Source organism: Aptenodytes forsteri, unplaced genomic scaffold (genome assembly GCF_000699145.1).
Source record: "Aptenodytes forsteri isolate BGI_AS27 unplaced genomic scaffold, ASM69914v1 Scaffold534, whole genome shotgun sequence".
Lineage (NCBI taxonomy): Eukaryota > Metazoa > Chordata > Aves > Sphenisciformes > Spheniscidae > Aptenodytes > Aptenodytes forsteri.
Window position 1 is genome coordinate 678894 of NW_008795712.1, and position 13393 is coordinate 692286.

At 42.2% G+C, this 13393-nt stretch overlaps 1 protein-coding gene across 1 annotated transcript in view; it reads left to right on the forward strand.

The window, feature by feature from the left end:
* Positions 1–13159, forward strand: part of FZD3 (frizzled class receptor 3) — a 55268-nt gene extending 42109 nt beyond the window's left edge. The window contains exons 4-6 of the mRNA XM_009283436.1: positions 9855–10003; positions 12018–12251; positions 12946–13159. Coding sequence (XP_009281711.1) covers positions 9855–10003; positions 12018–12251; positions 12946–13159 — 597 coding nt within the window. The remainder of the gene's footprint in view (positions 1–9854; positions 10004–12017; positions 12252–12945) is intronic.
* Positions 13160–13393: the final 234 nt, after the last annotated feature.

The following is a 13393-nucleotide window of genomic DNA, read 5'->3' on the forward strand; positions in this document are numbered from 1 at the left end:
AGTTGTAGAGAGCGATGAGGTCTCCCCTCAGCCTCCTTTTCTCCAGGCTAAACAACCCCAGTTCCCTCAGCCGCTCCTCATCAGACTTGTTCTCCAGACCCCTCACCAGCCTCGTTGCCCTTCTCTGGACACGCTCCAGCACCTCAATGTCCTTCTTGTAGTGAGGGGCCCAAAAGAAAGAGAGGTCCAAGTCTCTCATGGGTAGTACGCTCAAGTAGACTTGCTTTTCCCATACCTAATGCCCAGCGTTAGTGCTAAGAGACTCGTGGTACCAGTTCCTCATAGTGGTAAAACAGAAGGCAGGTGCTCGGTCAATCTCTCTAATTACAAACCATGGCTAGCACTTAAAAAATTAGTTGCCGTGATTGAATGCTGTCTTCCGTTTCAAGATAAAGCCACAGACTATCAGACAGCTGATAGCTTCATTGAGATTCAGCTTTCCTGTGATAAACAGGGCGTTCTCCCAGAAGGAGTCTCCTGAAGCTGCAGAATCAACCTGTCTCAAGATTGTTGCGTGATACCTGTAAGGTGATATCTGAAGCTGTAGTCTCCTGCATTCCCATCCCATGAACGCGAGAGCAGTTAGCATCAAACATTTTGATGATTGCTGGTTACTGACACTGTGACTAACTGCAGGGCCTGAAGGGCAAAAGTGTTGGAGGCGAATTATTAGACTCTAGTCATGAGTCAGGACCTTTTTAGCTGTCCTCTGGGATCCCTTTTCAAGAAGGAGATAGATGAGGAAGACCCTGCAGCATTACCTGGTGAGAGGCCGCTCTCTGCTGTGTTATTCTTTATTCAAGCTGTTTTTCCAGTAGATGATTAGACTCTAGCGTGTTCCCCTGGCACAACGCAGACAAGGGATGACTTCTGTGAACGGAATGATTTCTTTCCCGTATATTTCTTTCCCATAGCATGCCAGAGAAACTCAAGAGAAATTCTTCTAAAATATAATTCATTGCATTTTAAATGTTCTGTAGAGGCAGTTTTCGTAAGGATGTTTCTTTTAGGCACTTACACAGATTAAATTCTTGAAAAAAATATATTGCAGATGAGTTCGTCATGGTGAGATGACTCTACAGTGCCTGGGCTAACACTTAACTTCTGTGGTGAATAAGTTTCCTCCAGAATAGCCTGTATCCCATTAAGATGGTAATTTTATAAGCTTTTATTACAGTGTCTCATTTATTTATTTATTTTTGGCTTGGGTTAGGTTTCGAAGCTATCTGTTACTGGCCCAAGTCTTGCATAGGCTGATCACTTTGCTTTAATTTCCACTCTGGGTATATAGCAACTCGGTAGTTATTAAGTAAGTCTGGAGAATAGTTAGTAATGCTTTTTCATAATTGTTCTAACAATGTAATTGTTGTCATGTGAGCCAATGGGCAACGTTAATGCATCATGCTTTCATGCTCCTGCGGCTGAGGAGAGTGCAACTGAGAGCAAGAAACAGAGAGCATCCGTGTTCTCACGTGATAGCGCAGAGCTGCGCCGTCAGAAATCCCGCAGTCTGAATGATCGTATTTATTCTACTTGGAACAGTCTGGGTTTTGGTATTTAGAGCCAGAAAAGTTTCCTTTTGGGGTTTTTTTTGGATGCAGGGAAGTCTCCTGATCCTGTTGAGACTGTTTCACGCAGACTTGAGCTATTCTGAAGCTCCTGAAGTTGTATTGGCTTTGTCATTAGCTCTTAAGTGAGGGCTAAATCAGGTTAGCTGTTACGTTTTATTCAAGTGCTTTTAGTTTCTCGATTCTTCAGCTTGTGCAGCCTAGTAGCCAGAATGGTGGCATGGATTTGCTTGTTGGATAAGAGTAAGATAAGCAAGTTGCAAGATTTTAATAACCTGGAAAAATAATTTTATTTTACAGTGACAAATGCTACTACATTTTACTGGGAAATGAGCAGTGTGAGTATAATATTCTAAGTCTCAAAGCAGTGACAGTGATGGAAATAGTTATGGAAGTGAGACTGTTGGATCAGATTCCCTTTGGCCTTTCCCCCACTTCTCCCATTTTCAACAAAAGGATGGGTTAATTTGAATTGCATTGCTTTTTATCCTTAGGGAAATATCAAAGGATCAGCGTTATTGTGGAACCGTGCCCCAAAGGAGGGGGACAGGTGTTGTGTTTGTGCTTTCACTTCACATATGCAGCAAGCTCATTAACTTGCAATTTCATACATTTTAGTGGGAAGAGGCCACTGGTCTCTGTCACTAAAAAGCAACCGTGATTGATCGTTCGGGGGCAGAAGGGGAAAATATTCAGAAATTAGTTATATAAGCATCTTAAATTAACAGTGTGCCTACAAAGAAGTGTTGTTTTTCCCTGGAGGAATGCTGAAATTGATGTTTTTAACCTCCTTTCTGAACACCTGCCACTGTGTGTTTCAGCAGGGAAACAATGCATTCAAACCGATGTCTTTTTGTATTCACTACGGAAAGTACGTTTCTGTTTGATGATCTGTACCGATCCAGCTGCTACGCCAACCCAGCAGATGGGAGGAAAAAAAGGGGTTACAGAAATCTCGCTATCGCATATGCAATCTTTGTATCTGACAGAACTCGTTTGTTGGTCTTCACTAGGGGAAGCATCGGTGCCCGTGCTGCTTGTGAGACGTGTCTGAACAGAATAGAGTGGAGTGCAGAGCATGCAACCCAAACCCCCGTGTCTACATCTCGTTGCCTATTCTTTCTTGTTAGTTGAATGCCTCTGAAGGCCTAGAGCTGCACAGCAAGACAAATCCAGTTCAGGGTCTTAGATCCGTGCAATCTAGCGTTCACACGGGTGTCTGCATGAAGCCTGTCAAGGCTTTCCGATCACATCTTCCTATGTGGCTGCCTTTGCAGCGGGTCCAACTCCATGTGCAATGAACAGGCTGTCACTCAAAAACGATGCTAACTGGTTCGTGTGGGCTTTGCTAAATTGCCAAGTTCTCATGGTGCTAGAGTGCGCGAGCCCCTCGTGCATCTCCGGGAAAGCGATCGGGTATGAAGGAAAATGGAGAATCGCCACCAGTATTATCTTTCCTCTAGGAAAGGTTCTCGTCTTGAAGGAGATCGCCACTGGCTGCCTTCTGGTCTCTGTTTCCTTGGCACTGCCTGCCCTCAGGGAAAGGCAGCTCCCGATGTTCAGAGCAGACCAGCGTGCTTGTAAGACAGGCTTTTATCTAGAAAGAAAGGTATTATCACAGTTTTTTAAGGCCCAGAGGAGATCTGCAGTGTCTCTAGGTTTGAATCAGTGGCTTGCCAATCTAAGAGGTATTTTGAAAGACTTTGATGCATGATAATGAGGGGAGCGCTGAGGTTAACAGACGCAAAAAAGGGTCTGGCAACGGTGCCAAGTGGGAAACAGAAGAAATGACTGAATTAAATTACTTAGTAGATGTTCACAGTTATTGTTGCAGCTGAAAACGTGAGCGTAGCAGGCCTAAACTGTAGTACTAGTTTTAAGAGGTTTTTTCCCCTCATTGGCTGCATCTGCAGTGGAACTCAGTCTCTCACGTTAAAGGGATCGCTTTTCTAATGGGATTCAGGCATCTCCACCTGTGCCAAAAAAGCAATAGTATTTAAGAGCTGTTATTTTATAGCTGAAACAGTGTTCGCCCTCTATTTTTAGATGCACATTGGGACTTTTTATTAGCGTTTCACAACTTGGATTACTTGCAGAACAAAACTGAAAGTTGAAGTTAATGCTCATACAGAACTAATTTCAAGGGAAACTACTGTAACATATAACCTGCATTTAACATTGAAGTCCTAAAATAGACAGCTCGGGTGAGCTGGATGGTGCTGCGGTTGCAGAGGGTATTTTGTGATCAAGCACCCCTTTAGATCCCTACTTTGAAAGCTGAATATCTGAAACTCCTTCAGTGTCCAAACCATTGGGGGAGGGCATGAGGATGTCCCCCATCTCTAGATGAAGGGTAGAGGGATGTAGCATGTTACTATACAAAAATTATTGCAGTATATCAATAACGTGTTGTAACGCAGAAATGTAACAAGGGCGGCCTTCAACATACCTTGCTAAAATACTCTTAAATCTTTAACTGTAGCTTCAGAAGCTACATACCATGCACTTAAAATCAAAGCACAAAAAATAATAGACTGTATTTCTAAGGTGCTTTTTTTCTTGCGCCACTGAGAGTGTGCTTTTTATGATATTTAACAATCTATCTCCTGAGTAAATTATGACATAATAACTATTGGCAGTGCTTTGCTTGCATTGTAATTCAATGAAAGAGGAGGAAATTCTGCATAGGGAGTTCACATTAGTGTTTTTTCCTCCTTGTTGTTACAGTAGTTGTTATGTGTAGTTATATGGAGCTCAGCATAAGTCAGCAGCTGCGAAGGGTTTTGTAGAAAAATAAGAGATGAAAATACAGTTTAAATTCTTAATAACTGCATTTCAGTCTCTTTTCCTGCTTTCAGTTATGGCAATTGTTGAGCTTTCGGGGATGTTTCTTAAATAAATGTCGATATTTGTAGCAAACAGTATCAGTGGTGTAAGTTTACCCATTTTGTTGTTGTTCTCATAAAAGAACTGCCACATTTTCATTCAAAACTTCTTACCGGAGAGAGATTTTCTCCGAGAATACAAGTTTAAAAGAAAAACTTATCTTCGTGTTCTTGCCATCTATCAATTTCCAAATTGTATATTCCACCACACTACAATTTTTGTACTTTTAAAATTGCAGCCGTTTTTCACTCGAAGTTGAAATATTTCTGTTAGAAAGAACAATAAATACATACTGTTCCTTTAGATGTTTCCCAATATCGTCACTTTTAAGGAGGTATATAGACCCAATTAGTGCTTAAAGAAGTTTGCATTTATTTATGCTCAAACATATTTGCTTATATTCTGAATTTTTAAAAACACAGATGGAAAGTGCATCAAGTGACCTTATTACGTAAGCATGGACGGCATCAGAGACCCGCGTGTCTCATTTGTCGATTAATCAGTCTGCCCATTTTTCTTCATTTCCGTTATACCCAAAATTTGGGTGACTTCTCTCTTGCCTCAAATTTGCAAAAGGCTTTCTGCAAAGAATCAAACAAAGCTGAGCTAACGGGCTGGAGAAAATTATAATCTCTGCAGACATGGGAAGATGGTCTTCTACAGCATCTAGGACCGCATTATATATTCCCTGCATCATCATCTCTCTCCAAGAAGATAAATAGAAACTAGCGATCTTGTCCAGTTTTCACTGTCGTCTTCAAAGGTGGTAGATGTCATATGGTTGCAAAGAAGCCTGGAATTTAGCGAAACGTTGTGTCTCCTTTTTTAGTCGTGCAACGGAGACAAGTTGTAAAAATGAAGATGCTGATTATTTTAGAAGTGTGGGCAGCGTTACAGCAGCAGCTTTTTGTCTAAGTACTCCCCCAGAAAATTATTGAGGTTTCATGTGTTGGATACTTCTGGAAGAGTTTGGGTCCTGCACATTGAATTCGTTGAGAAAAGGAAGAGCAAGTGATTTTTGTGGTGCTGGAATTGCTGCCATTGTTGCCTCAGCCGATCCATACTTGCCTAGTAGTCCTACTTACCTGGATTTTCTCAGCAGGAGGCATAAATAGTAATAGGCAAGCTGGGCTTTGGAGGCTGAGGGTATATAAAAAATGGTTTTAAAATAGCAGAAGTGCTACTGAAAGAGCTTCAACATTATACTCGCTGTCAGTAGGGATTTACTATAAATAAGGACCCTTATTTCTAGAACTATCAGTGTTGCGGTTGTGTAGCAAAGCAGATCACATTAGCAGATGCTTTTGGAAAACGTTTTGCATTTGCGTAAAGTGGTGTGTGAAATTCCGATATTCTGGGTCAAATTATAATTTCATGTATTGTGAATATATCTAACCACGTTAAAGTCGGCAATACTTCGCTGTTCTAAGTCGTATTTTTTACTCTTCCTACATAGCCATGCAGCACAGCAAAAGTTAAAATCTCCTGGATTTAAGTTCTGAGGGTGAACACGAGTGAGCTTCTGCGTAGTTTTACTGCTTTTAAAAACTGTGCAACCTGTTCTCTGTCCTAATGAAAGAAAATGGCGGCTTGGAGATACGTGAGTGCCGTGCTTCTGGGAAATGGGCTCGGAAGCTTTGGGTTTAAACACCTGGTATTTTCAGTTTTATAACCCTGGAGTAGTAATTTCAAGTTTTATTTTTCCTGTGTTAATTATGATAAATGTCTCATAATCTGCGGATATAAGTTGTTTAAAACAGGTGCAGTCACTTTAGTATTAATGATCAGGGAGTCTAATATGTGTTACTACTTGAATTGCTTGCTTTGCGCAAAGAGGCTTATTTTCAAGAAATGTATGTTAATGATGTTTAATAACTTGCTTCGCCAAAGAGGAGGATGTTCTTCCTTTCACCTGAAAGGATGCGTTTTATGTGTTCATTTTAATTTTTGCTTGGAATTATTTATAGCACCCAGCATGAATATGTGGAGCCAGACGTTTTGCTATCAAGTGATTTACTATAATATCTTCATGGAAGTAATATAATTCACTTAGTGCAATAGGGATTTGTAATATATTCAGTACGGGCAATAGTACACATCACAGCATCTGATTTCTGTTGGCTCTAACATAAAGCAGTGTGACTCAGTCAATAAAATAAAGATGTCCTGTAGTACAGTGAGCAACTGAGATCTTTCGTGCTAGAACTGTTGTTTTATTCTTAATGCAAGAATCAAAATTAAATTCCCTTCAGGCCGGTAGTTATGCCAGGGGAGACTTGGCCCAGCAGACAAGCGTTATATGTAAATATAAAAATTTACCTGAATATTGCCTTCATTAAGAAACAATGAATTTCACCATTTATTCCACTTAATGCCACATTTGCACATTATGAAATGAGATAATAAGGTTAATTTTTGAGAGCTTAATTGCGTTGTATAATTTTTTATGGGGTAATTGTTAATGTGTTTTTTTTCTTGAGTGGAATCTCACAGGTTGACTACAAAACCACCTAGAAAGCCTTCAGACTCGTTTTGCATGGTTAAATGGATGCAAGCGGAGCAAGGTCCATAGTGTCGTCAAAGACCTTCAACATCAGTGTTTTTCCTGGGGCACAGACTGATGGAAAGCATGCTGAGCAGTGCTGAGGAAAGAATTGACATGGGGAGAGCCTTGATCCCACTCCATACGAAGATGAACTCTAAGAAACATCTTATAATAACGCTCATTATGTTTCTGCATGTAATTGAAAGATGGGCATGTAGTTACTGAAGACAAAAATCAATGGTCCTGAATTCTGGTCATGTTCTAGTCTGCCACAGTGTGATTTTGGGCAAGGCGCTTAAATTCTCCTCATTTTCCATCTACAGTGGTGATATTATTCAAAAATGTGTAATAATACAAAGTATTAAAACAATGATGGCTGTATTTTCACTGGTCCATATAGAAGCTGTGCTGCCCGTCAGCATTATATGGTTGGGAAGTCACGGGGTGTGAGCCTACTTCTGGCAAATCATCTTGACACAGTGACTACACTGAATTCAGATTTTCAGTTGGGGAAAAAAAATGGTTCTTGATGTTGTTTTAGGAGATTGTATACATGTTTCTACATTAATATAGGCTCATAGGATCAGAGGGAAGCTCCGACTGTCACTGTCAACAACATCTTTCGTAAACTGATAACCTTAAAAGATAACGCTCAACCTTAAAAGATGCTCGTCCCCACCATCCCTGTTTGAAAGCTGTTCCAAAATCTTGCTCCTGTAAGGATGGCTTTTCTTCATGGCTGATGCAGCCGTATTTTTTCCTATTGCTTAGCTTAAATACTGCTAGGTGGGGTTTTTTGCCATTGCAGCGTTTAGATATTTCATATTCTGTAGCAATTATTTTCCTCTCACCTTTGAGTCTTTATAGGCCAGACAAGCTTCCTGAAAGATAGGCTGGCTGTTCCCTGTCATCCCACTAGCCCTTCTCCATACCCCTCTGCTTTCCAGGAAGATGAATTCAGACTGAATTCCCAGAACTGTACGAAGTATTTCAGTCTCGCTCTTACCTTACCGAGCAATGTTCCCCTGGCTTGAAACGGCTTGTTTGATATTTTCTTCTGTTTTAAACAGGCCAGCAGATGTCCAGATTGCTTTCTTAAGTATAATGTTTTTTATCAGCTGCGTCACCATCGGTCTCAAAGCTGTTGCTGCAGGTACTCCTTGTTGGAAAGAGACCTAATTTCATGAGCATCTCTCCATGATTAAACAGCCCCAAACCTTCCTGCCATACTAATCCTTGAGCCATCTGTGGATCTTTGTTATCCTATTACATGCCTACTCTATTTCTGTTGGGATCAGGAGAATTTAATGGAAGACCAATCGAATTTCCACTTGTTTAAGCATCTTTCCCAGCCTTAGCATTACACATCCTAAAGCCATTCTAGTGGTAACCTTGTACTGTCTACACAAAGTAGTAGTAAAAGCCATTCTAGTGGTAACCTTGTACTGTCAGCGCGTCACGGTACGAGGCGGTCGCTGACGTCTTCCCCTCGCCTGTCAAGTTCTTTTTCTGCCTCACGTCTGCTGCTTTTAGCCGTGCTCCTCTTGGGCAGAAGACCCTTCTGCTTTGGATCCGCTCTGGTTAAAGGCCCGTCAGTCCTTACCAAGGAGTTCCCAGCTACAGGATCTCCTTCCCTCCCTTCTGGTCTGCCTTCTGCTCTTGCCATCGCGTCTCCCACCCTTTCACGTCATCTGCGTATCATTCACGTTCTCTCTTGGTCCCCAGCTGGCTTCATTTTCTTTCTCTGCTCGTCTCCTTTATTGTGCCACATCTGTTCATAGTCCTCATCCCCTGTTATAATAAAGTTTTTCAAGGTGTTTCGCAGACCCATTCCTTCAGACTCAGCCTGGCTGTCGGCAGTTTTATTGTCTTCCCTGGCTGCTGGCTGCGTTGAGTCTTTTGACTGATCCCTCCTTTAGGTTTTCTGACCAGCCCTCCCTCAGCTGTGATGAAAAGCAGGGAACCTCTGCCTATGCCTCAAGTCATTTAATGGCCAGTGGATGTTTGAGATCTAGAGCACCTTCCGTGGTCACAGTGTAAGTGACAGTGTCACATAAATGCTTACAGGGGACTTAATTACAGAGAGTAAGTTAGTTCCTTTCCTCTACAGCCTTCTTGTAAGATGGCGGTGGTTTCTTTCAGGCTTGCACTTGAAGTTCTCTGTCCTTGAAGGTTCAGTTTTTGAGCTGGGTTATCGATTCAAGAGAGTGCCTGGATGCCTTTTTGTTTTAAAACTGCCTTACAGACCTTCCTGACAATAATATCTTTGTATCTTCTCTGCACCTTTTCCAAACAAACCCTTTGTATATCAAAATGTTTGCAAAAACAGACCTCGTGAGCTTTTTCAAATTCAGTTGATCCCCCTGAAGAAGTGGGGAGAGGTAGGAGTTTTGCTGGGTCAGTAAGAATCAAGCAGTCGTACCTTGCCGATGGTATAACCCTCCACTGAAGGCTAAGGAATATAAAGGGTCAGTGTTGAACATCCCATGAAGCATTTCATTGGGCTTTTTCCCAACAGCAAACGTAGCACCTGGTTTTATAGAGGTTAATTCCATCAAAGAAACGAGTCTTTATAATTTGTAGACTAGAAAATATTTCACAATTATTCAGGGCACAGACAAAAGACCAGAAATACAAATAAAGGCCAAGACCTCACAGCAGTTGAACCTTTTGTTTTACTCAACAGTGGGCTGTACAACACACTCGGTCATGCTCCCTAGAGCCACGAAACAAAGGAACCCTTTGACGTTTACTTTGGTTCAAGGCAGAGGCAGTTATTTTAAATGAGTTAATAAATGGAGTAGTGAACTCTGATGGGTTGTATAATCTTCTTTTCTCTTTTTTTTTCTCTCTAGGTCACTCAGATGAGTCGTCCGGATTTGATTCTCTTTCTCATGAAATATCTCATGGCTTTGGTCGTTGGGATACCCTCTGTCTTCTGGGTTGGAAGCAAAAAGACCTGTTTTGAGTGGGCTAGCTTTTTCCACGGACGCAGGAAAAAAGAGTGCGTATTGATATCTCATAGATAAGCTGGTTGAGTACTGGCAAATCATCTCCTCTTCCCTTGTAGTCCTGGAAGAGTATTTGGTTAGTTTTTCATGGAGGCAAAGACGGGAACAGGTAGGGGCAGCTTTCTTAGAAATCTCTCACTATCCTAAATGGAGCAAGGAAGGACAAGTAACGGCTCAAAAAACCCCTGAAGAATTGTCGCTTATTTTTCCATAATTATTCTTTGGTCCCAGAATCAAATCTACATCGCTCCGTCTGTTTTCAAAATATTTTTTAACAAGAATTAGGTTTCGGTTTGAATATTACAACTTCTCTGCCATTTACCGAGAGGTGGAATTGAAAGTTTTTATTTATAAACGTGCTTATCTAGTCTACTGAATCAGACCTTTAAATTGAAATTAAACGTAAGTTCTTTTCACCGTGATTGCAGTTAAAGGCAATTGTCTCTGCTTTTAATCTTCCTTTATGCATTAGTGCCAAAGCACGGTCTGATGAAATGACAGTAAGAATGTCTTATAGCTTCTGTGAGATTGAAATTAATTTAGACTAAGGTATGGCATAAATTTAGAGACAATCTATATGATTAAGTAATAGCTATGAATAGCTATTTTCATAATCATAAACATTTTCTTGTAAGTAGATGTTTCAAAATAGGCGCACAAATATAGCAAGCCTTTAAGTGACTGCTCCGTGATTTGACTCGTACATCCTTAGCGGAACTGGCCTTCTGCTGGGGTTAAAGTAAAATTACTTTCTGTAGAGTTGGAGTAAATTTTTCTTTATTCGAAAGATAACCTACTAAGATACGCATGGGGTTAACAACAACTTAATCTGATTTTAATACATGTACATACATTTAGATAGGATTTACATAGAGGTGACATACTCGTTTGGTGGGTAGAGGACAGGAATAGAGTTAAAGAAGGCAGAGGAAGCTGTGTTACAGGACTGGACTGTCTTATCTTGGACGTGCTATCTCAGGGAGAGCTGGGTGGCTCCTGGAAGCGCCATCCTCTCTCCTGGTGCAAGTAGGCAGCAGAGCAGCTCCCACGCACAGCAGCGTCGGGCTGGAGCCGGATTCCTTTGCCGGTCCCGCTCATTGAGCAGTAAGGGGCAGAGCCGATACAAACCCCCCTCCTTAGGTAGCCTGTGATCCTCTGTGAGCACAAGAATTAAGAGGAGGAACTAGCCAGGCGGAGGAAACGGAACATGAAAGAATGATATAGAGAATGGGAGGGGAGGAAAAGGCCTCCCCACAAAGAGATGGGAAAAAAAAAGGAAAAAAGGAATGTCGCGGGTGTGATAGCACCTCCTTTCATCATGCTGTGGTAGAGCGGCCAAGTGCGCGCCCCCAAGAGATGAAAAAAAAAAGGAAAAAAGGAATGTCGCGGGTGTGATAGCACCTCCTTTCATCATGCTATGGTAGAGCGGCCAAGTGCGCGCCCCTCTGCCAGCCCTTCCCAGCAAGGGATTTCAGCAAACAGAGAAGCTGACCAGGGACTGTAACCGCTGATCTAAGGGCTGTAGGCCGGTTGCTTATGCATTGTTAGATATGTTGTATTTCATCTGGTGTTCTCCTCCTGCTGCCAGTTTTAATCCAGATTTTAAATGCTCATTTGAGTGAGGAAGCAGCTTCCCTTGTTCCCTGAGAGGCAGTTCCCTAGGTAGTCTGAGCTTGCCGAATGACAGCGCTATCCCAAGGATTTTCTTGGAGCAATAGTCGTAAACCAAGGCCACAAGCAAATACCCAGCCATTATTCCACAGGTCTAGGCTAGAGGGTCAGATACAGGGAGTAGGAAGGATTCAAGAATACGAACTTTGCTAAAATATCCAAATGTAGAGGTGCTTCAAAATTAGGCAGAGGTATTATAATGCAAATAAACGGTCTTGTTTGCCAAGCTGTAATATTTGTCTGTTCTGTTTGTAAAATAGTTCTAGTGCTGTTACTGCGATCGCTTTTATATTGCAGTCATCGATGTTAACTATTCGAATCGCATGTCTTGTTCAGAGTTGTGAATGAGAGTCGTCAGGTGCTGCAAGAGCCAGACTTTGCTCAGTCTCTTCTGAGAGATCCCAATACCCCCATCATCCGAAAGTCAAGAGGCACTTCGACCCAGGGCACCTCGACTCACGCCTCCTCTACCCAGCTGGCAATGATGGACGACCAAAGGAGCAAGGCAGGCAGCGTCCACAGCAAAGTGAGCAGCTACCACGGCAGCCTGCACCGATCGCGTGACGGCCGGTAGGTCTCGTCTCTTTAAAATCTTGTAGAAAATTGGACAGGCCTCTGCTAGCCGGACGTTTGGCCATCATGTTGCTAGAACTGGAAGCTCTGCTAATATTTACTTTCTCTGATTGCATCTCCCCTCCCCGTTAGTGTCTGGATTGGAAAGAGAAAAAAAATATCATGATATTTTCGGAGTCTACGCTAGTCTTCATGAATTACACGGCGTGAATGTGTTCAGTGCCGGTTTTCCTGCAAAGGCAGTGAGCTGTATTACATCATCCAAGTGCATGGGAAAACAGATCTGCCCTAAAGCCAGCTTAGTATTTTTGTGGCTGCTCTTGTCTGTGTGTAAATTGATTTTGTTTCTGTAAATAGTCCTAGCCCTGCTGAAGTAAACAATAATAAAAGTTACTCACTCTAACTTGAGGTGTAGTTAAGGTTTGTAACATAGTTTATCATCAAGTATTTTACTCACCTGATTATCGATACTACCCGTAGCGCTGTGGTAAGAACCAAGCTGCATAAGGAGTTGAAACAATTTGCCCGGGGCCGTATAAGCTAAATGACTGAGCTAAACAGAGAACGGCTTTTTTCACAAAAGCGGAGGGTTTGTGTGCGTTTGCGTGCACATGCACCGAGATTTATTCACATTCTTTCATGACTGCGGCGGTAACAATAGTAATAATTGTCCTCTGTTTTTATAAATTAGGTACACTCCCTGCAGCTACAGGGGCGTAGAAGAAAGACTACCTCACGGCAGCATGTCACGACTGACTGATCATTCCAGGCATAGCAGTTCTCATCGGCTTAATGAACAGTCACGTCACAGCAGCATCAGGGATCTCAGCAGCAACCCAATGACACACATCACGCACGGGACCAGCATGAACCGGGTTATCGAAGAGGATGGCACCAGCGCTTGAGCCGCTTTTACCGGAAAGGAGTAGTTGGTGTGGTTGCACGGCTCGGGGTCCCTTCCTCAGTGATGTGACAATGCTCAGTATTATCATGCCTCTCATCGGGTGCTGATTTTGTGCATCAGGAAGCCAAAACTGGCTTCTTCGTGCTGAAGCCAACGTTCTTGTACTTGCGTCAGAGCTAGAGTGTTCAGCAATCTTGAATTCTTGAGTAAAAAGCTGGTTGCCTCATTTGAACCT